The sequence below is a fragment of the Macaca mulatta genome, chromosome 2, assembly GCF_049350105.2.
Source record: "Macaca mulatta isolate MMU2019108-1 chromosome 2, T2T-MMU8v2.0, whole genome shotgun sequence".
Lineage (NCBI taxonomy): Eukaryota > Metazoa > Chordata > Mammalia > Primates > Cercopithecidae > Macaca > Macaca mulatta.
Window position 1 is genome coordinate 97,019,102 of NC_133407.1, and position 24,730 is coordinate 97,043,831.

The following is a 24,730-nucleotide window of genomic DNA, read 5'->3' on the forward strand; positions in this document are numbered from 1 at the left end:
TGGACTTTGAAATTGTACTTTTAGCCAAGATAGAGTTGTGGGGAATTAGATTTACTCTCCTGCTTGAAATAACCGAAGAAGGTGAAGGAGAAGGGAGGGGGAGGGGGAGGGGAAGGGGGAGGGAAGAAGAAGAAGAAAAGTAAACAGCAGTTCTTAAGACACTGGACATCTGTAATGATGGACAGCAATCTCTCACAAAATGGGGAACAAATGCTGTGAACTCTGTGATTGTCCTAGCTTCCAGCCTCCAGAGGGCATCTGGGCTGTGGAGGAACCCAATTGGAGCCTAGAAGACTCCATGAGTTGAGAAGACACAGCTGAGATTGCAGGAAGACAAAATTGGGTTGAGTTTGCAAGAGAGAGTACTGGAGAAAAGAGCACTATGAAAGAGTCCCCCTTGAGTGTTCATCAGACTCCTAATCAGCAAATGCATACAAGGAAGCTGCCCAAGGACCAGGAAAGAGCCATTTGAAAGGTTTAGAGGGAACCGTATCTAGTGCTTACACAGGGCTGGAAACAGTGCTTGTTACACCAGCCAGAATGGAAAGCTTCATGATTCACAGGACAGTGGGTAGAGACCTCAGAGTCGTCTTGCCTCATTAGGACTAGAATAAATGGCGCACTGGTCCCAGCTAACACATCTTAAAAGTAAGACCAGAAAGGATCAAACTGTTTCCAAATCACTTATCTTCTAGAACAAAGCACAAGAATATTGGCCGGGCGCAGTGGCTCACGCCTGTAATCCCAACACTTTGGGAGGCCGAGGTGGGTGGATCACAAGGTCAGGAGATCGAGACCATCCTGGCTAACACAGTGAAACCCAGTCTCTACTAAATATATAAAAAATTAGCTGGGCGAGGTGGCGGGCGCCTGTAGTCCCAGCTACTCTGTAGGCTGAGGCAGGAGAATGGTGTGAACCTGGGAGGTGGAGCTTGCAGGGAGCCGAGATCACCCCACTGCACTCAAGCCTGGGCGACAGCGAGACTCCGACTCAAAAAAAAAAAAAAAAAAGGAATACAGAAAGATCCAGAAACCAACAAGTTAAAATTCACAATGTCTCTCATCCAATTAGAGATTACTAGGTATGCAAAGAAGAAAAACAACCTATAATGAGGAGAAAAATAAAAACTAACTCACACCTGACATAAATGTTAGCAGACAAAGACATAAAAGTTATTATAACTATACTCTTTAGTTAAAAAAGTTAAGTAGAGACATGGAAGATATTTAAAAAGATGCACATCAGACTTCTAGAGATGAAAACCAGTGCTTATAGATGAAAAAAAATGCACTGGATGGGATTAATGGCAGATTAGGCAACACAGAAAAAACGATTAATGAATTTGAAGATACAACAGAAATTATACAAAATGAAACACAGAAAAATAATTTTAAGAAATAGTATTAGTGAACTGTGAGAACACGTCAGATAGCCTAATGTACATGTAGTTACAATCTCTAAAGGAAAGGAGAGAAGAAATTGGAAAAAATAATGGTCAAAAACTTTTCTAAAACTGTAGACACACACGTTTAAGAAGCTCAGTGAACCCAAGCACAACTAAAATAAACTGTATATGAATTGATCAAAATTAGTGATAAGGAGAAAAATTTTAAAGCAACCAGTGGGAAAAAAAGACACATTAAATGCAGAGGAGCAATAATTATGAGAACACATTTCTCATCAGATAGTCGGCAGCGATCTGTAAAGATTTAGAAGTGGACAATGAACACTTGGGGCACTGCTCAACATCATTAGGTATTAGGGATCAAATACCTAATCAAAATCAAATGAAATACTGCTTCACACCCACTGGGAAGTGGGAAGGCTATCATAAAAAAAAGAATAACAAGTGTTGGCAAGGATGTGGCGATATTGGAAGCCTCATAGATTGATGGTAGGAAACCAAAATGGTGCAAATGCTGTGGAAGATGGTTTGGCACTTTATTAAAAAGTTAAACATTGAGGCCGGGCATGGTGGCTCTTGCCTGTAATCCCAGCACTTTGGGAGGCCAAGGCGGGAGGATCACCTGAGGTCAGGAGTTCGAGACCAGCCTGGGCAACGTAGTGAAACCCTGTCTCTACTAAAAATACAAAAATCAGCTAGACTTGGTGGTAAGCACCTGTAATCCCAGCTACTCGGAAGGTGGAGGCAGGAGAATCGCTTGAACCTGGGAGGCAGAGGTTGCAGTGAGCCGAGATTGTGCCACTGCACTCCAGCCTGGGGTACAGAGTGAGACTCTATCTTAAAAAAAAAAAAAAAAAAGTTAAACATTGAATTACCAATCTGACCCAGAAGTTCTGCTCCTAAGTGTGTTTCCAAAAGAGTTGGAAATACATGCTTATATAAAAACTTGTATATGAACACACATAGTAGTATTGTTCTTCATAACTGAAGAGTGAAAACAATCTAAATATTCACTAACTGGTAAAGGGATGTACATAATGTGGCATAGCCATTTAATAGAATACTCTTCCACAGTGAAAAGTATGACAACTGATACTTGGCTACAACATGGATGAATCTTAAAAATACTAAGTGAAAGAAGACATACAATAAGAGCACATTTTTGTTTAATTCTATTGATATAAAATGTCTAGAAAAGGTCAATGTAATTTAGAGACAGATGTACATTAGTGGTTACCTGGGTTTGGAGGTGGGAATGGGATTGACTACAGATGGGTACAAGGATCTTTGCAGAGTGATGATAATGTTCTCAAAATGGGTTTTGATAATGGCTGAACAACTGTGAATTTACTAAAAAATCATTGAATTGTGTGGCTAATGAGTGAATTTTATGGTGTATGTTATATCTCAATACTGTTGTTTAACAAAAGCAATTTACCGTCTAAAACAAAAATAATGTGTTGTGAAGTTTATGATCTATAGAAGCAGTATATATAACAAAAATAGTACATAGCGCCGGGATGTAGGAGATGAAAGTACATCATTGCAAGATTCTTACAGCATATGTCAAACATTATTTAAATGTAGACTGAGATAAATTACACATTGTAAACTATAATCACTAAAAAAGGCGTGTAACTAGTAAGTCATTAATAGTGACGAAATGTTAAAAAATACATTAAATACAAAGGAATTTTTTTAACCTTTTTTGTATGTATGTTTTTTTTTCCAGGCTTTGGTTGGAGAGAAGGCTTGTTATCAATCCATCAGTAGCTATGGTGGTCAGATCTTTTATTTGGGTACAAAAGTAAGCTCTTTTACTCTGTGAGTTGGTATTTCTATGTATCGGGGTAGTTGAGGCTGAAGGAGATTGCTGGTAAAGAGGGCAGTATATTGCGAAGTGAATATTGATCAGCAATTATCCAAAATGGTTTGTGGTTAGGTAGTCATAATTTTTAGTTAATTATTTTTTTTTCCTCCACTTTTAGACATATTCTTTACTTTTGTTTAGGTGCTGGCTAATAGGATGCTTATTTTCTTGACTCAGAGTTGTGCTTTTGTAAGCTTCCTTCACATTTATGTTTTTATGATCAGACAGCTACCTAATCGTCGATATTTGTCATGTAATTAAGATGGCTTTTAGCTTAGATCAGCCTAGGATGCTGATTAAAATGCATTGAGGTATTTGACTTAGAATAGAATTGTTGGAATAGGAACTTTTTGTATCTCAATTTATCTCAATTTGTTCCTGTGCTTTTTTAAAAATATGGAGAAACATTTCTTCATTATTAAAATTTAACCAAAATATTGCCAAGTCAGTAGAGGGAAATGAGCTTGGGCTTTCCTTGCTTCTTGTCCATGGAATTAACTCCTTCTTGGACTGTAGGCCTTTAAATATTTGACTTACTCTTTAATGTGGGTTCTAGGCCAGATGCGTTGGCTCACACCTGTAATCCCAGCACTTTGGAAGGCCTCGGCGGGCAGATCACATGAGTCTGAGAGTTCAAGACCAGCCTGGCCAACATGGCAAAACCCTGTCTCTAGTAAAAATACAAAAATTAGCCAGTTGTGGTGACAGGCGCCTGTAATCTCAGCTACTCAAGAAGCTGAGGAATGAGAATCATTTGAACCCCGGAGGAGGAGGTTGCAGTGAGCCAAGATCCCGCTGCTGCACTCCAGCCTGGGCAACAGAGCGAGACTCTGTCCCAAAAAAAAGAAAAGCGTTCTTGAAGACCCATTAGTAAATTCTAAGATATACTTCTAACTGTATTATGAAATGTTTTACTTAAAGAGCTGTCAAGTGAGATGTGGGACTATGACGAATGTATCTCCCAAAGAAGTCTGTTAAGGGTGATCATTTTAATTTCCATCTCTTTACTTTTCAGTCTGTTTATGTGATGATGCTGAGGAGCTGGAGAGAGGTGAGTTCCAAGTAATTTCACATGTCAGAGTTACTGAATTGATAGCTTCTTAACATTTCTGTTTTGACTTTTCAGAAGATTATTTGGTAAGCTTCTTAATTTCAGAATGTACATGAAAACTATTATAGCTGTTAGGTACTTGATTTGCTAGAACTGACATTATAAGTTAGAATTAGGTTTGTCTACATATATTAGAAAATTCAAAATAATAGTGGCTTAAATAAGATTTCTGTGTCATGTAAAAGCAACCTGGAGCTAGGTGGTCCGCAACTGTTGTAGGAATTCCATAAGCTTAAGCGTGCTGTCCTGTTCCACCATGTTTGTCTTTGATGTTCTGGTCTCAGGGTCATTTTATAATTCAGTGTGGTTGCTAGAGCTCCAGCTGTTACCACATTTTAGGAAGGAAGAAAGAGAAAAATAAAGGATGTCTCCTACCTCTTAAGATGACATCCCAGAAATACCAGACAACACTTCCACTTGTCATTAGCCAGAGCTTAGTCACATTGTTCCCAGTGGCTACGAGGTAGTCTTAGAAATATCCTTCAGCTGCTATATTGCTGTCTCAAATAAACATGGGGTTTGTTACTACCAAGGAGGGAGAAATCAATGTTGTGATAAACAACTAGCCATTTCTCCTACAATGACCTTCCAGCTATTACCCCTTTTCATATTTAGGCCCTGTGGCTGTCTATACTAGCCTATACAGTCACTATACTATCTAGTGCTTTAAGATATTTTTCTTTGAAATAAGATATTCGCATAATTATTAAAATAATTTTTGCCACTAAGCAGCAACTTCTGGAAAGATTTGAGGTGGAATAGGAATTCTGACTGGTGACTGGTCGGAAAAAGGGGTCTGATTTCTCTCATTTTTCCATTTAGAGAGTGGATCATCTCCTGAAACAAGATTGTCTTACAGAAGCCTTGGCTCTTGCGTGGTCTTTCCATGAAGGAAAAGCAAAAGCTGTAGTGGGTGAGTAGACAGAATTACAGTGTAGTAGACATGGTTCTCCTGGAGTAGAGGGAACGGATAGTACTAACCACTCACAGGACACTTTTAGCTGAGTGTTCAAGTGTTTATAAATTTATAAACAGGATGCTATTAAACCTTATAGACTTTCAGTTAAGAAGGTTAAGGTGACAAATAGAGGGTATAGAAATTAAAATGTCACTTTAAAAATTATTTTGTAAGGAAATTACTATTAGAACGAAAGAGAAGTACATTGATGTGCTATCTGGTCCAGTAGATTTGAGGTGTTCCTATTATGGTGTATTATCCAACATTTTGATACCTAAGGATTGTTACAATTATACCTGATGTTACACGTCTTATGAATATGAAACCAGACATAGTGTCACTACTAAAGATGTGGACTAACTTTTGTTTTTTTGTTGGATTTTCCTTCTCTGCAGGATTATCAGGGGATGCCAGTAAGCGAAAGGCTATTGTTGCAGACCGGGTGAGTGTTTTAATAGGGCCTTTACTAGAATGCAGTACAGATTTGCTTTTGGCATTTGCTCATATCTTTGGGCATGAGTAGGTAAATGGCTACAATCTAGGAGAGAGTGTATTAAACACACACACACACACACACACACACACACACACACACACACACACACACACTTGGGGTCAGGGGTTCAAGAGTAGCATGGGCAAAATAGCAAGACCTCATCTCTACAAAAAATAAAAAAATTAGCTAGGCATGGTAGTATGCACCTGTAGTCCTAGCTACTTGGGAGGCCGAGGCCAGAGGATCACTTGAGGCTAGGAGTTCAAGGCTACAGTTGAGCTATGATTGCGCCACTGCACTCCAGCCTGGGTGACAGAGTGAGACCTGTATCTAAAAAAAAAAAAAAAAAAAAAAAAAAAAAAAAAAAATTCCGGTTACAATTCTCTGTGTCATCTGAAATACTTTTAAAATTCTTTCTTAATCACCTTTTCTTTTTCCCTTGCTCACTCTTTTATGAAGGTAATAAAGTACATAGCCAAAAGCCAGCAGGAAGGAGGAGGAAGAAAACCTGGGAATCTGGATTATTTCTGAACCAAGTAATAGGCCAGAGAAAATTGACATTTGTCAGTTTTTATGAACTTATTAAGTAACTATGAGAAATACTGTATGTGCAATGTTTGTGTTGCCCAGAACCAGCAGAGAGGGTTAATGTTTTAATGTTATTATCAATTAGCATCAATATAATTGATGCTATTTAATACTGACTTTCCGTTCCTACTCCAGACTGGGCTGAATTAATTGACTATAGTATTTCTTCCCTTTTGTTGTGTAAATGCATTGGTAAAAATTATATTCCAGATTAACAGAAACATTTGTAGAAACATTTGTAGAAAACTTGGATAGAAGTTGGTCACTCCTTAGACTCCGAATGATTTGCTCATCTGTGCTCTTTAGGGAAACACCTAAGGCAGAGGATTACTGAAGAATTTGAATGTTTCATTTTCTGAGCAGTGTAGATACCACTGAGGTCTAGAACATAGAGATATTTCTTAAGAAAGATTAGCAAATTAGTACTAGCCCTGAGGCTGAAAGAAATGAGACTAGAGTTTTAAAAAGTTGGTAAATAAAGCCACTAACATTTTCAATTATAATTTTAATATAACATTCGAATTCTATATTATTTAGGAGGGCCACATAAATATTGAAAAACTTTAGAGATATATTTTAATGGCTATGCCAGGCTATTTTCCTTACAGATGGTAGAAATCCTATTCCATTATGCAGATCGAGCTCTGAAAAAGTGCCCAGACCAAGGAAAAATCCAAGTGATGGAGCAGCATTTTCAGGTACACGTTTGCATGTGCTTCTGGTAGACAGTGCTCTGGATAGGTCTAATACTGCTCTTTTATGTCACTTGAGAATGTGACTTTCATTTTTGGTTAAACATGTTTTTAGTATTCAAAACTTTATTGAAGGGCTTGTAGAACATTCTAAATGATTATATTTTTAAGTAATGGGTATAAATGAGTAAAACGTTGTGGAGTGTTACTTAGCACTTAGCTGCTTAGTGCTGTGTGGAAGGAAAGGATATACGTGTGAAGATCCTTTCCTGTAAACTGATACCTTATAGTGGCTGACATCTTGCTGGTGACTGATATTTATGTTAACTAGGTTATTTAGTACTGCCAGGGTTTAAATTTAGTTCTCCTAGGAGCACCTATAACTTAAGAATAATAGATCAATCACAAAAAATATATATATGATCTATAAAATATGCTAACGAAAGACCTTTAGTTTATCTTGGAACTTAAGGAAAATGAAAGCCGAAGAACAATGTACAGACGTGTATAGTATTTATTATGCAGGTTTTTCTTTCTGCAGTGCTCTCCGGTTATATTCATTGCACATCTCTGTTCCCCATTCCTACTGCTCCTTTCCCTCTCCCTACCTCCTCTTTTAACAAATATTTGAGTGTCCAACACAGGGGTCAGCAGACTTTTTCTAAAAAGACTCAGATGGCAGAGTTTAGGCTTTACAGGCTACAGTGGTCTCTGTCACATCTTTTTCTTCCTTTTTTTGTTTTTTGATTTTTTAAGCAACTCCTTAAAATTGTAAAGTCCATTCTTAGCTGTGAACAATACAGAAACAGGCTTTGGGCAGGATTTGGCTAAAGTGTGTGTCCTGTGGTCTAATAAGTACTTGGTACTGGGCAATAGTGGGTGAAATTTACATGATCTTTACTCTCTTAAAGTTTGTAGTCTAGTCAAAATAATGTTTTTTTTTTTGGTTTACATTAATGGAAATATTTAGAAGAAATCTAGGGATTTTGAAGTTCTAAAGAGCAGGCACAGGTCCTATCTTTTTATATTCTATTTGATGCTCGTAACATTGGAAGACAAGAATAGATATGGCAGTTAAGAGTTGGCTGGTATCAGAGAAGCATTTGGCTTCCTGAACTGTACTGTTCAATGCCACGCTAGTGAGCTTCTGGTAGAGTAAGTGTTATTACTCTGTTTGGATGCTTATTAATCAGTAGAGAAGGAGAAATAAGCCTAGATAATAATTATAAAAATAAATAAGAAGACATATGGTAGAAAGAAAGCATTTGGGAACAAAACTGTTTGGAAACAATACCTTATATATAAATACTTGTGTATACCAACGCAGTATAGATAGAAAACTTAATATTTGTAACAAGAATATACCTATCAGCAATAGGTTGTAGGAACTCTGGCCATTGGAAGGTATATTTTGTTGAAAAAAATCATCTAGTAGAAAAAACTAGGAGGGGTGAATGGAATGAGTATGTGTGTGTGTGTAGAATATAGAAACCACCATGTCAGGGAAAACGTGGTAGAGAGCTTCTTTCTAAAAGACGAAAGGAACAAAGGTGATGTTCTGATGGAGAAATAGTAAAGAATCTCAGATACAGGAACTGTAGATGGTAGTTTCTGATGCAGACTGCAGAATGTACAGAGAAACATGTTAGTAGTAATGTGCCCTGTAACCATCTAGCTACCTGTTAGAAGTCTCATTCTTTTGGTAGGAATATTTGATAAAATTTTTGATTTATCAGTGATTTAGTCTCATAGGAGGTAAAGGAAACAATGGAGGCGGCTATTTCTCTGGATTTAATTTTTACTAATGATTGGGGAAGTAGAAGAGATAGACCCTTGAGAGAAGAATTATCACTTTATTTTAACAATCATAATAATGATGAAAAATATACATAGCATGAGTCCAGTATTTTAGAAAGCAAATATCTCAGAAAAAAATACGGATATAATCACATGGCTACAGGCTCCAAAAAAAGAATGAGTTCGCAAGGAACAGGAAATTCTAAAATTTTGACCATTCAAGGAGAAAGTAATGTTGAAAGAAGGTTCTACCTGCAAATCACAGAACATCTATAAATATGGAGAAAGGCGTATAACTAAAGATACGTACCAGAAGTATCATGAACTTGTAAGACTGTCAGAAAGGAGAATGATATGGCCCAGACTGTGCCTACCAAAATGCTGTGGAGTACAAAATAGGGATTTTTAGCAAAGATTTACTGAGCACATACGATGTGCCAGGTACTATGTAAAGTGTGTGACATGTATTTTTATTCTCACAACCACCCCAGGGAGTAGGTGTCGTTTTTAATCCCCATTTTATAGATGAGGAAACAGGCTTAGAGGAGTGAAGTGAAGTGAAGTTACAAGGTAATATTATAGTAAATGGTGGAGCCGGGACTCATATCCAGGTCTTTGTGACTTCAAAGCCCAGTTCTTAACTAATCATTGTATTATATTGTTATTTTAAGAGCAAGCACAGGGAGAAGATGAGTGAGAAGGGGTGATATTAATAAATGACCAAGAATGAGAATTACAGCAAGCATCTAAACTGTTTAATACTTAACTGTGTGGCTGGCACTGTTACAGACCCTTTATACATGTTTATTAACTCATTTAATTCTTACCATAACTCTGTAAGGTGGCTGCTGTTACTATTCACATTTGTAAATGACGCCAAGGCACAGACAGGTTAAATGATTTGTTCCAGGTCACAAAGCTAATAGAGAGCTAGGATTTGAATTCAAGCAGTGGGCTTCAGGGTTCACATCCTGACTGCCGCACTATACCATGGAACAGTGCTCCTCATTTTGACTCCATTTTCGTGACCACAGAGAATGGTTTTAAAGTGGAAAAGTCCAGATAAGTGTATTTAAAAACTGAAGCCTACCATATGTAATATGTAATATCATTATGATTGTTCACCTCTCAAGACCCAGTAGAATTATAATCCATGATACTGTTGAAACAATCTGGGCCAACATGAATAATTTGCCAGTAACTTTTCATTAGTTTTCAAATAAGGCATTCTTGATTAGTGTGGAGTATATACAGGGAGATACAATTTATTCCATTCAGGAGGACAGTTTTCTTCTGGAAAACGTGACCTTCAGTGCATTAGGATGGGTGAAATGCATGCACTGTCAGCCAGTGCATGTTTGTTTTGTTTAATCATATTTAATCATAAAATAATTATATAGGTTGACTTTTAAAGTGGTTTTTTGTTTGTTTGTTTGTTTGTTTTTTTAAGTCGAGTGGACTTTGGAGACTATCTGCTGACATCCCTGATGTGATTTGTGAATGTTTTCCTTGAATTCACCTCAAAACAACCATGTTAAACTCATATAATTACCTTTTTGAAAGGAATATAAAGATAATATATTCCTGGAATGCCTGTGATATAACATAATTGATTTCATTAAAGCATTTGCCTAATTTTTCCATTATCTTTGTGGCTGGAATAGATTAGTAAATAGCAAATAGATTTGCAACTAGATAAATATTTCTACCCAAAAATATTCTTTGCTGGCTTAGTATTAATTACATCTTAGGACTCTTTCATACCCAAGTTTTTATCATTGATTTGGGTGAAAATTTAGTGACTGGCCTGTCAAATCTAGGTAGTGTCAAGAACCAAAGTTCAAAGTGATTTTGACAAGAAAGTGCAATCAAAATCATCATAAGTTGAAATTTAATGAGGATTAACATCAAGACTTAGATTCATTAGATTCAAATAATCAAATTATGTGAGTACTGGATCGGGAAGATCTAGGTGGACAGGATTTTAGTTGACCGTAAACTTAGTATGAGCCAACTGTGTGTTAAGACACAGATACAGGAAAGTACTAGTACTACTGGGTTGCCTGTTTGAAATAAAACTGCTAAGTCATTTTGTAGGCTGCTGATAAACTCAGCCACATCCCACAACTGAGATGGTGGACGGTTTTAAAAACAACAGGTAAAAAAAATACTGGGTTGTTTAATCTGAGGAGAAAGTAAGTGGAGATATGCCCGCCTAGAGATGGTGGAAGCTGTCCTATGGGATTAGCCGTATTGCTCCAGAGGGAAGGCCTAGTATATAGTGGGTAGAAATTAGGAGAAGATGTGTTTCAATTTAAAATGACCTACTCACGTTGTAACAGCTCTTGGATTTATGCACCTCTTATTACGGAATGTATTCAAATAAAGGCAAGGTGAGCAACTGATAGAAGTGTTTTTAAAACACTTTTTTTTTTTTTTTTTTTTTTGCTCAGTAGGAAGGTCTTAGATTCTCTCTCAGTCTCAAGAAGCTATTATTGGAGACATAAGTAACCTCTAGCTGAGTTAGTTGAAATTCCTATTAAGACTGATTTCTGTCACAGTCAAAATACTGAGAATTTGTGTTTTACCAGCAGGTGGCACCTCCTGCCTGCTGCCTTAATTTTAATCTTTACCCTTGGTGAGGAGCCTCACCCTTTCCTTAGAGTCAGAATATGTAAGGCTATTAACTATTTTTGCTTTTCTCCAAAGATCAATATTTGTCCTGTCTTAGTTATAGAAAATAACTTTTGGATCTTGTCACATTTTGGACAGATTGTGGCTTTTATTTAAGAAGAGATTTAAACCTATAATTATAATTTATTTTGTATCATAACTATTATAGTAGGATAAAAAGGAATTAAAGTATTTCTGTCTCATACATCTTGAGACTTGCCTTTTCTTCTGGCTTTCCTCATATGCATTTATATATGTTCAAGTGTTTCCCACCCTAAAACTAAGTCAAGCAGCAAACAAATTCTTTTTTTGCCCCACACTGTCTCTAATATCCTGTGCTTTCTTGTTCATCCGTTTTTTATACAGCCAGACATCTTACAAGAGTTGTCTCTGGCCAGGGATGATGGCTCATGCCTGTAATCCCAGCAATTTGGGAGGCCGAGGTCGGTAGATCACTTGAGCTCAGGAGTTCAAGACAGCCTTGGCAACATAGCAAAACCTTGTCTCTACACACACACAAAAAATTAGCTGGGAGTGGTGGTGCACAGCTATAGTCCCAGCTACTCTGGAGGCTGGGTGGGAGGTTCGCTTGAGCCTGGGAGGCCGAGGCTGCAGTGAGCCAAGATCACAGCACTGCACTCCAACCTGGGTGACAGAGCAAGACCTTGTCTCCAAAAAAAAAAAAAAAGAGAGTTGTCTCCATTTCCTCATCTCCTTCTCTTTCCTTAACCTATTCCATGTCTATAAATTCTGTGGACCCTTTTTTCATCTTACTGGTCCTTAGCAGCATTTAGCACATGAAGACTTCTTGAAATCTTCATGTGCTTCCCTGATACCATGCATTCCAGTTTTTTCTCTCCCTCTCCGACTGCTTATTGATTTTCTTTGTTTGTTCTTCTTCCTTTTCTTTACTTAACCAAGAAATGTTAGGATTCTTCACAATACCCTTGTCTTCTATTTTTATTACAATGTTTGTCAAGATGTCTGTGTACCATTTACTTCAAAAATCATTTGAAGATGTTTGTTAAAAATACTTTTTATTTCCCAGGCCTACTGAATCACTCTCTGGGGTTGGTGACCAGGATTTGTAGTCAGCTCTCAAGATGTCCCTTAAGCACATCAAAGTTGATGAATCACTGCTTTCCATTCTTCCCTAGGTGATACAGGCACATGACTCTCTTAACCAGTGTTAACATCAAAGTTGACAAATCACTGCTTTCCATTCTTCCCTAGGTGACATAGGCACATGACTGTCTAACTGGTGTTAGCAACCTAGATTGCTCTTCTGAATTCTGAGATCTATAGAGTAAGGTGCCCATTTACATTTTCGCTTGGATGTTTTGTAGGTACCTCAGACTCAATAACTGTTTCCTCACAAAGCCTTTTCTGAGGATTCCTGTGTTAGTGAGTGGATCCACCATGCACCTAACGCAAATTAGGTGATTCTTGTCCTTTACTTGTTCCTGGCTATTCTGCCTCCTGACAGTTTCTCTCATCTGTTTCCACCATGTCCTTGTACACATTCTTACTGTACTTCATTTCATTTTCTACACAGCAGCCAAGGAGAAATGTATATCAAATCTAGATATGATGCTTCCCTAATTTTAAAATATTTCAAGGACTTCCTGTTGTTTCTGAGGTAGAGACTCAATTTCCTACTATTTTCTAAGGCTCTGCATAGTCTACTCTTGCCTAACTGCCCCCAATTCTCTGTATTCCTGTTATACTAGAGTTCTTTTCAGTGTCTTAATGTCCCTGTTCTCTCATAACCCAGAGCCTTTGTCCACAGTGTTCTCTCTTCATAAAAAATCCTTTCTCATTTCTTTGTAGCTCAACTAGCTCCTGTTTATTTTCACATCTCAGTGTAATTGTCCCCCAGATTAACTCAGATCCATTTCTTTCTAAAATACTATTCACTGAAGTCACTCATTCAATGTCAGTTTTATGTTTAGGGACCTGTGTAAGTTTAGGAACATGTCTGATTTTTGTCATTGCCATATTCCCAGCATCTGGTTTAGTGTCCTTGATAAATAGTTGCTGAGGAAAACTTAAAATATAGAAATAGATTTGGCTTTAACTAATACTCTGTTTTACCTACTGTTTTAAATGTTCAAAATTGATAAAGACCTGTTTTCTTTAAGAAGCCAGATTGAAAGTGTTAATTTGGATGGTTTTGCCTTAATTGAGTTAGGAACAGTTAGTGGCAGGCATAAAGATTGTGTGTATTTTGGTTTTTTTTTAAATTAAATTTGTAATTTTGTGATATTTGTAGATTCATATTCAGTTGCAAGAAATAATGCAAAGAGATCCCATACCCTTAAACCATTTTTCCCCAATAAGAGAACGTCTCACAAAACTATGGTACAGTCACATAACCAGGATATTGATATTGATAAGGTAAAGATACAGAACATTTCCATCACCGCATGGATCCCTCATTTTACCCTTTTATAGCCACACCTACTTCTCTCCTGCTCCCACCCCCTCCTTAACCTCTGATTCCCAGTAGTCTGTTCCTCATCTCTATAAATTATAATTTCAATAATGCTATATAGATGGAATCATAGAGTGTGTAACCTTTTGGGACTGACTCTTTAAACTCAGCATAATAATTCCTTAGTGATTCTCCCAGGTTGTTGCTTGTATCAATAGTTGGTTGCATTTTATTGCTGGGTAGTATTCCATAGTATGGATGAGCCACAGTTTGATTAACAATTTTACCCATGAAGAACATCTGGGTTGTTTCCAGTTTGGGGCTATTAAAAATAAAGTGGCTGTAAACATTTCTGTATAGGTTTCTGTGTGAACATGTCTTTAGGAGAAATGTCCAGGTTTACAATTGTTGGATCATATGATAGTTGAATGTTTAATTTTTAAAGAAACTGCCAAATAGTTTTCCAGAATGCTGGTACCATTTTGCATTCCCCGCAGCAATGTGTGAGTGATCCAGTTTCTAATCCACATCCAGCATTTGGTGAAGTCACTGTTTTATTTTAGCTATTCTGATAGGTGCATAATGGTATCTCATTGTGGCTGTAATTTGCGTTTCCCTAATGAATAATGATGTTAAACATCTTTTCATGTGTTTATTTGCCACTTGTATATCTTCTTTTGTGAAATGTTTCTGCGTGGGTTTTGTCTCTCTTCTAACTGGATTGTTTCTCATTATACTGTTGACTTTATAGGGTTTTAATATAGTCAAGGCACTAGTCCTTTATTGGACATAATTCTCCTAGTTTGTAGCTTTCTTTTCATCCTTCTTAACAGGATCTTTTGCAAACCAAAGGGTTTAATTTTGATGAAGTCCAGTTTATCAGCTTTTCCTTGTATAGATTGTGCTTTTGAAATCAAGTCTCAGAACTCTTTGCCTAGCCTAAGGTCCTGAAGATTTTCTCCTGTTTTTTTCTGGAAGTTTTACAGTTTTGTGTGTAACTTAAATGTGTGATCTATTTTGAGTTAATTTTTACATAAGGTATGAGACTGAGGTCGAAGTTCCTTTTTGTGTGTGTATAGATACCTAATTGCTCCAGCATTATTTGTTGCAAAAGCAATCTTTCCTTCTTTCCTCCACTCAGTTGCTTTACCAGCTTTGTCAAAAATCAGCTGGGCTTATATGGTGAATCTAATTCTAGGTTCTCTATTTTGTTCCATTGATCTATGTGCCTATCCCACTGCCAGTACCACATAGTCTTGATAACTGTAGCTGTGTAAGTCTTGAAATTGGGTAGACTGATTCTTCCTCTTTTATGAAAATTGTTTCAACTATTCCAGTTTCTTTGCCTCTCCATATAAATTTTAGAATAATCTTGTCTATATCTCTAAAAAATCTTGTGGCTATTTTGATATAAATTATATTAAACATGTCAGTTTGAGGAGAATTGATTTTTTTACTATGCTGAGTCTTCTAGTTTTCCCATTTATTTCCTTTTTTTTTTTTTTTTGTAGTTTTTAGTATACAGGTGCTATACATGGATTTTTAGATTTACACCGAATATTTCTTTTTTCCTTAGCAGTTTTAAATGGTATGGAATTTCTAATTTTGGTATTCATATGTTCAGTAATGGCGTATAGAATGTTTATCTTACATTCTGCAATCTTGTAGAACTCATTTATTCTAGAATGCTTTTTGTAGATTCCTTGGGATATTCTATGTGGACAATCATGTCATCTGCCAACAGAGACAGTTTTATTTTTTCCTCCCCAATCTGTGTACTATTTTTTTCCTTTTCTTGCCTATCGCATAGGCTAAAACTTCAGCATTGTATTGAAGAGAGGTGAGAGCAGACATCCTTGCCTTGTTCCCAGTCTTAGAGTAAAAACATTCAGTTTCTCACCATGAAGTATAATACTAGCTGTAGGTTTTTTGTAGTTACCTTTTATCAAGTTGAGGAAGTTCCCCTCTATTACGGTTTTTCTAAGAGGGTTTTCATGAATGGATATTGAATTTTGTCAGTTGCTTTTTCTATGTACTTAATATGATTATGTGATTTTTTTTTTTCTTTAGGCTATTGATATGGTATATTATAATGATTGGTTTTTGAATATTGAACCAGTCTTGCATCCTGGAATAAACCTCACTTGGTCATGAGGTATAATTCCTTTTATGTAATTGTGAATTATTATTCCTAATATTTTGTTACGGACTTTTGCATCTTTATTTATGAAGAATATTGGTCTGTAGTTTTTTTGTAATGGCTTTTCAGGTTTTTGTATCAGGGTGATACTAACTTAACAAAATGAATTGAGAAATATTTGCTCCTCTTCTATTTTGTGGAAGGGATTGTATAGGATTTGTTTTCATACTTTTTAAATGTTTGGTAGAGGCCGGGTGCGGTGGCTCAAGCCTGTAATCCCAGCACTTTGGGAGGCCGAGACGGGCGGATCACAAGGTCAGGAGATCGAGACCATCCTGGCTAACACGGTGAAACCCTGTCTCTACTAAAAAATCCAAAAAAACTAGCCGGGCGAGGTGGCGGGCGCCTGTAGTCCCAGCTACTCGGGAGGCTGAGGCAGGAGAATGGCGTAAACCCGGGAGGTGGAGCTTGCAGTGAGCTGAGATCTGGCCACTGCACTCCAGCCTGGGCGACAGAGCGAGACTCCATCTCAAAAAAAAAAAAAAAAAAGTTTGGTAGAATTCTCTGGTGAAACCATCTAAACATGGAGATTTACTTTTGGAGGATTTTAAGTTATGAATTCAGTTTCCTTAATAATTATAGGGGTATTCAAATGAGCAATTTCATGTTAAGTGAGTTTTGATAGTTGTGTTTTTTGAGAAATTGGTGCACTTCATGTAAATTGTCAAATTTATGTGTGTAGAATTTTCGTAGTATTGCCTTATTATCCTTTTGATGTCTTCAATGTCTATAATGATATCCTCTGCTTCATTCCTGATGTTTTCTCTTACTCTTTGTCAGTCTCGCTAGAAGTTTGTCAGTTTTAATCAGGAAGCTAAAACACCTTAACTAAAGACACCAGTTATATCCAAATTGCTAAACACAGTACCTATTTTTCAGATCTTGTTCATTGTCAGTTCTGTATTAAACAGCAATGATTAGTTCTTCCTTCTTGAAAGTCTATATCCTGTAGATATCTGTGACTGTGTGCCCTTCTGATTTTAAACCTCAGTGACTCTTCTTGAATCAGTTTGTTTCTATCCTCTGACCATTTCATAAATACTGGTCTTCCTCAAGATTTAGTCCATTGTTGACTGCTTTTCATCTCGCTCTGTTGTCCTTGGACAATTTTATTTCTATTCACTGCTTCCTCTGATAACTTAGATATCTGTAATTCTAACCCAGATGTTTCAGATTACTGTATTCAATTTCTTGTTAATCAACATCAAAGTAAAGGTGTTCCTCAAATCTGCTGTGGACCAGATTGTACTTACCTTCTTCCTTCTAACACCTCTTCCCACATTTCTTATGTCATTTTGTGACCTCTTCATTCAACCATCACTTAAACCAGAAACCTAGGAATTATAGAGTCCTCTCAATGCCTTCCAAACCATGATCAATCTGTCACCAAACCCTATAGTTATAAATAATTTTGTCCACTGTTCTTTATACCTGCTGTCAGTGCCCTAGTTTAGTCCACCGTTTTTTTCTTTGATGACTGTAATAGTCTTGGTTTCCAGTGTTGGATTTTTCAGATGCTCCCACCATGCAGCCACTATAGTGATCTGTCTAAGTGTATGAATCTGATTCACACTCCATTAAACCCTATAGTATATCCAAAGTACTTAGTACCGGGCCAGGCACTTAATTCCTTATTTTATGCCCTTAATTATTTTAAGTATACTTTAAAAATAGTTTCTACCTGATAATTATATTATTTGAAGTTTTGGGGGTATACTACTGCCCTTTATAGTTCCTCCAGACATTCATGTATGGTGTATGGTGCATTATTTAACGAAGTGTTTTCAAGTTTTTTATTTTGAGCACATCTTCAATAGGACTTTATCAGTAGTTATTTTGCCTGGGTTTAGGGTGATCTCTGGGGAGTTTTTTAACTTGCTTCTTTCAAGTATCTGAGGAGTATCCTTTTTCAGGATCACTTTTTTTTTTTTTTTTAATACTTTAAGGTCTAGGGTATATGTGCACAATGTGCATGTTTGTTACATAGGTATACATGTGCCATGTTGGTTTGCTGTACCCATAAACTCTCCATTTACATTAGATATTTCTCCCAGTGCTATCCCTCCCCCAGCCCCCCACCCCCCGTCAGGCCCCGGTGTGTGATGTTCCCCGCCCTGTGTCCAAGTGTTCTCATTGTTCAGTTCCCACCTATGAGTGAGAACATGCAGTGTTTGGTTTTCTGTCATTGTGATAGTTTGCTGAGAATGATGGTTTCCAGCTTCATCCATATCCCTGCAAAGGACATGAACTCATCCTTTTTTATGGCTGCATAGTATTTTCAGGATCACTTTTTATGTGAACCTCTTGGCTCAGTTGTTCTCATACTGAGGCGATGGTATAAATTCAAATCCCAGCTCTACCTGAAGACAGGGTCTTGATTACAGATTCTTGGTGAGTATAAATTTACCCCCTCTGAACCCAGGCTGAGACAGACAAACTTCCTTGTCATCTTCCTATGCCAACAGGCAGATTTTTTTTTTTTTTCTAATTTCCTTTCATTGAGAATCCCAGTTTTAGGCAGGTCCTCTGCTTCAGTTCCCTCTGTTAAAAGGGTTTAAGGCCTCAGCTTCTTTCTGGCATTAAAACCCAAGCTCTTCTGCAACCAACAAACCTACAGGATAGGATCAATAACAGCTCAGAACTTACTGCTTTGGTTTTCAGTTCCCTTTTCACTTTTAGACCTGGCTATTGCCCTTACTATCTTAGGAGCTCAGCTGTGTATTTTAAAGGTTGTTTATTTTCTCTAGCATTTCTAGGGAAGTCCTCCTGCCACCAACTCCCCGTTACCTAGCCCACTGTATTCTCATTCAGGGTTGAGATTTGCTATGGCTCTTAACACTTTTTACATCTATAATTTTACCTCCTATTTTCGAAGAATCAAATCTACATGTAGTCATGAGTAATATTCGTAAGTAAAGGAAGCAGGATGGGTCAGGGATAGCCCTATAATCCTTTCAGGATTGTAGGTCCTTCTTTAGTCACCTCTCTCTCAAATAATAAGAGTTCCTTAGGTTTGACCTTTTTATCAGACAGGTGTTAGTATGTGGAGCTCTTTTTCACATAGTGCTTTCTCCCTCCTGATGAGATTTCTGTCCAGAACATAACCCTTCCAGGATTTTTAAAAGGAAACCATTTCCCTGTAGCCAGCAGAAAAGGAAAGAATACTGCTGAAGTTTGATGCTTGGTTACTTGACAATTTCCAGTCATAATAAGCTACTGTTTCTCCCTCAGACTCTTTCCATTGAAAAGGGTCAAAATTGTGGGTTGTCATTTACTTGATATGAGTCTGTACATGATGAATTTAAAGCAATAAAAATATTGTGAAACTGAGACGTTAAATCAACGTTAAAATAGCAGGTTTGGAGGATTGTGACAAAATATGGGTGACCTTAATCACCTGAGCCACCAGCAGGACCAACTGTATCCCATTATCAATTTGATTTATTTTCTTCTGGTTTCCTTTTTTTGTGTGTGAGTTTTCTTTACAGATCTGTGAGACAAATACATTATTTTCACCTAGTATTTGTTTTAATGATATTGTAAACTCTTGATAAGCTTGTAAGATATATGTAGTATTTTACTTAAATAATAAAATTTACTTAACTATTTTCCCATGTTGTTGAATGTAATTCATGTTTCTTTTTTTCTTTCCCATTTCCCCTTCCCCTCCTTCTCCTGCTCCCTCTGTTAGAAAGATGCAGTGAACACCTTAATGCATTAAAATAAGTTTTATTCTTAAACTTATTTAGGGTACATTTCCAGAAATAGAATTACTAGGTCAAACATTCTATTTTTCAGACTTTGACACATAATGCCAAATTGCTTACCAAACGCATGATACAAAGTTATATCCTCCTAACAGTCTAATAGCATCTTAAGCAGTCCTGTCATTATCAGTGGGCCACTGGACAGGGTTGTGGGGCTGATGCTTTCTTTATGGTTCCTCTACAGGATATGGTGCCTGTCATAGTTGATTACTGCCTTCTGCTGCAGCGAAAGTGAGTATGCATTGCATGTCAGATTCAGTTATTTTGAAAACAGGTAGCCCTTGTTTATGTATAAGCCATTGCTAGGAATTCTATGAATTTGACTGAATAGATTAAAAAATATTAATTTATAGAAATTTGATTCTTTAGCAATTTTCAGTTCATTTACCTAATAAAATTAATTTTCCTAAGACAGATGCTATGGATATATTATTTATTTGTGTGGCAGGATATTGGAAGTAAAGAACGTAACTAGCAAAAGAGCAATATTAAGGAGTTTTAAAAGTAAAAAGTGTATGATTCATTATATATAGATATATACATACATGTATATACACACACGCATATATATACACACACATATACACACATATACACACACACATATACACACACACATATACACACACACACAATCTCCTTTTTTTGGTATGTATACTTTTTTTTTTTGAGACGGACTCTCGCCCTGTCGCCCAGGCTGAAGTGCAGTGGTGCGATCTCGGCTCACTGCAACCTGCGACTTTCCTGCCTCAGTGGCAAAGGTGGGATTCAAATACGTGAGTCTAGCTTCTGCGTTCTTGGTTTTAACCACTGACTTATACCACTTTGTAAGTGATAGAGAACAAATGTGAAGGTTTAATGTAGATATCTCCCAAAACGCTATGCAATACGACTTGGTTCATGAATTTATATAAATTCTAGTAGCCTGATTCATAAAAGGTTGGGTCATATTTTGAAGTATCAGTAAAGGTTATCAAGAGGGCAGTAATTTGCTATGTCAGACCTCTGATGCAGTCATAGATAGCTATAGTAAGTTCTCCTTGGGGCTCAAATTGATTCCAGTGTTTTAATTGTAGTGTTACATAATTAGCGAAATACATCATGCTTACAGTAGGGATGTTGAGAACATTACTTTTTTTTTTTTTTTGAGATGTAGTCTCGCTCTGTCGCCCAGGCTGGAGTGTAGTGGCACCATCTTGGCTCACTGCAAGCTCCGCATCCCAGGTTCCCGCCATTCTCCTGCCTCAGCCTCCCGAGTAGCTGGGACTACCGGCGTCCCCCACCAAGCCCGGCTAATTTTTTGTATTTTTTAGTAGAGATGGCGTTTCACCATGTTAACCAGGATGGTCTCGATCTCCTGACCTCGTGATCCACCCGTCTCGGCCTCCCAGAGTGCTGGGATTACAGACGTGAGCCACCATGCCCGGCCAAGAACATTACTTTATATTACACATTGTCTTCTTTATGAGGGCCTACAGGAGAAATTTCTTTCAGGTGTTAGGGCCAGAAATACCTTTGTGTCTCTTGAACAGCTAGTTTACTTTTAGCTGATGGACAGTGATTGTGTAGTTAATCATTGTGTCCTAGAAAGCAAAGCACCATGATGTGTCTGCTAACCTTACCCTATCGTTTTCCAAATTAGTTCTCTCTTTACCTCCCTTTCACACTCAATTCATTGTTGTATGTCCCTGTATTTTTAAAGCAGCCTTAATAGTTTATGAATCAGTTTTACATATTCTACTTAACTGTCATAAATACCATGTAAAGAGAGGTAATGTTATCCTCATTTTCAGATGAGGAAGTGGAGGTGTAGAGGTATTTCTAGTACTAATAAGTACTGGGATCAACTCTGATATTCAAATTGAGACAATTTATAAATGAGATGAAGTGAAGTGCCTGAAAAACTAAATTTTATTTAGAGTAAAAAGGCTTATTTTTATAAAATGGACTATTTCTACCTAGAATGGTGCCTGATACAATATAGCTATCCAATACCTGATGGTTGAACTGATGAAGTAATCTTGCCTCCTGATTTGCAGGGTGACTTGTGATCATTATCTTGAATACTAGAATACTGTCACAGTGACATAAAGTTGAAGTGGGCCTAACAGTTGTAAGATGAAAGATTATATAGGGAAAAAGAAAAAATTGATGATATTTTCCCAAAATATTTTGTTATTCCCTAAAATATTCCGGAGATAAACTTTTCTTTTTTATATGATTTGAAAAGGAAATATTCTCTAACATTTATTTCACCTATTGAATGGCTGAGAATGCAATAATTTCTGTATTGAATCACAGCATATAACATAGAAGATAAAATCTGGTCTCAATTTTCACCAAATTAGGATTTATTTATTATTTCTTTATTTTCGTCAACTTCTTTCCTTTAATTTTTCCTGATTCCTTAGCGTGCTTTCTCTGTATTGTGTCAGAAACAAATACAATATTTGTTGTTGGAGATCTCAGAAATAACAGGAACAGCAGTCATAGTGTATACTCCTCACCTCCAAGAGGAAGAGAATCCTTCCTCAGTTCAGCTCTTCCTGGTCCTTTTCATACCCATACCTCTTTTCTTTCTTCCTCCTCCTGCTCTTACATACTCACTCCTAGATCAAGGCCATGAACAGTTTCCCTGAACCATAGTACAAAGAGCATACGGATGGCTTCCCTCTCGCTCAATTCTGTTTTTTAACACCGAAGACTGGATTGTACTAGATCCTGCCTCTGCTTGGGAGAAGTTCCAGCATGTGGGTTCTTATTCTCTTTCTTTCCCTCCTGGTCTGTTTCCCTAATTCTACTCTTTGGGTTCTAATAGGAGAAAAAGTGGGAGGGCAGCATTCCCAGAGATGTAAGAAAGGTTGGGGCTGTGAAACTAGGCATTGGGTCAAACATTCCCTCTTTTGTTCTAGATCTGTGTTGTGCTTGTTTGCTTCTCACCATACGGCTTTTCTTTTTCATCAGAATGTTAAGATTCTTCTATGTATGGGCCTGAGCTTAGAAGGAAAGGTTGAATAAGCCATTTGATCAACTTTAATTGTTTGCATCTAGGCCATCTTTCAGTTCCCTTCCATTTCAAACATGCAATGACTAAAGATTTATTAGATATAAGAATTCTATGTTTAATTAAATAGTTCAGTGTAACCACTTAAATGGTAGAGTTTAAAAATTTTTTTTCTTAGAGTTGCCATAGATAATAAGGTTAAAAATGGTCAGTTCCCTATGCTAAATTGTAGCAAAGAAGTGTCAGATGTAAGTAGCTTCATTCCAGTATAGTACTTTTCTCTTTGAACTGGACGTTCTCTTTATACTATCCTTTTTGACATTTGGTCCTATTTATGTCTAAGGTCTTTTCTTCTACATTTCCAATTTTGTAAAGTATCTGTGACATTAACATTGCTTTAAGGAATGCTCAGATTTTGCATAATACAAATACAATCTAACAAAATGTCATCTAGTACTCAGCCAGCCAATTTCAGGTAACTTCTTCCACTTCTAGGGTCATTACACAGACACTTAATCCTGTTCCCCAGATTCCTTTTATATTAACGTCTTCTGATTGAGTATGTTGTTTTTATAGGCAGTCCTTTTATTTTCACATATTATATTGTTTCTTATGTGAGTGAAATTATAAACATAATACATGCTCTGAAATTAATTTTAACTTAGTGCCACAACCATTATTACACTATAATCACTGTTACCTCATAGTTTCATAACTCAGAGAATTCAATACCCATCAGTAATATTAATTAAGCTAGTGTGTATATGTATTCCTATTTATATTTAATAACTCTTTTATAATGTAAAATCATTTTTACTATGTGACAGTAATCACATTTGTTTTTCTGTGTAGGGCATACTGCTCAGTGTATTATGGACATCTATCTTGGTTAAAATTTGGCATTAGAATCTTTTGTAAATTACTTAATATCAGAAATGACAGGAATTCTGTTTTTGAAGACTTATACTTTATTTTCATAATTTGGTCTGTGTTCCACAATTTCATTTCAATTTCGTTTTGTGTATTTTTTTTTTCAGTATTAGGCAAAAGACACAATGTCTTCAGGCTTTTTGTGGGATACTTCTGATTTGTCATTTTACCTATGCAAAATACAGGCTATATATTAGCATATATATGGTAGCCCTAGTGTCAGTTTTACTTTGAAAATAGATCCAGAGTTTATGTAAACCATAATTATAATTTTAACGTTGTTTAAAAATAGGGTTATGTGATTATATGTGAATTATATAGCAATAAAGCAGTTATTTTTAAAAAAGCAAAATGGGTGTTCTACATGGATGATACTGACCCCTTTGAATTTTGATCACTGTAAGGGGTATTCACAGTTGTTAAGGAGCCATCGTTCCAGTGGCTTGCGTTACGTATGCATCTGAACCAAAAATATTTCTGTTAAATCCAAAGTGAACTTGAAGTAGTCTTTTAATTTGTTCCCTCATGTTGTTCAACATCAGGACTATTGTTTGAGAAACAAAAAGATCTTAATTATCAAGACTTGTGGAAGAACTGGATGTTTAAAATTTTATTAGGGTGATGCAAAAGTAATTGTGAATTTCGTCATTAAAAGTAATGGCAAAAACTGCAATTTTGCATCAACCTAACTTCAAAGCTAGGGGAAAGAAGGCCTTTTTAATTTTATTATAGCTATATTGAGATATAATTCACATACCATAAAATTCACCCTTTTAAAGTATACAATTCAGTAGTTTTTAGTAT

At 36.7% G+C, this 24,730-nt stretch overlaps 1 protein-coding gene and 1 long non-coding RNA gene across 43 annotated transcripts in view; one reads left to right on the forward strand and one right to left on the reverse strand.

Moving 5' to 3' along the window:
* VPS8 (VPS8 subunit of CORVET complex) overlaps positions 1-24,730 on the forward strand; it is a 388,385-nt gene that overhangs the window by 196,155 nt on the left and 167,500 nt on the right. For 23 of the 42 annotated variants that reach the window (XR_013413738.1, XR_013413737.1, XR_013413739.1 and 20 more), the window contains 6 exons: positions 3,139-3,213; positions 4,292-4,327; positions 5,210-5,300; positions 5,741-5,787; positions 7,038-7,127; positions 20,177-20,223. Coding sequence is in view for 36 of the 42 variants with exons in the window: in XM_077991934.1 (XP_077848060.1) it covers positions 3,139-3,213; positions 4,292-4,327; positions 5,210-5,300; positions 5,741-5,787; positions 7,038-7,127; positions 20,177-20,223 (386 nt within the window). In the remaining 6 variants the exon portion in view is untranslated. Of the gene's footprint in view, positions 1-3,138; positions 3,257-4,291; positions 4,328-5,209; positions 5,334-5,740; positions 5,788-7,021; positions 7,151-20,023; positions 20,224-24,730 lie in introns of all 42 variants that reach the window. The other 19 variants (XM_077991941.1, XM_077991942.1, XM_077991944.1 and 16 more) reach the window with 8 other exon arrangements.
* On the reverse strand, positions 940-21,218 carry LOC144339080 (uncharacterized). The gene is made up of 2 exons (XR_013413743.1): positions 20,720-21,218; positions 940-2,169 (listed from the first exon to the last, which is right to left on the reverse strand). It is a non-coding gene; the product is annotated as an uncharacterized LOC144339080 (long non-coding RNA).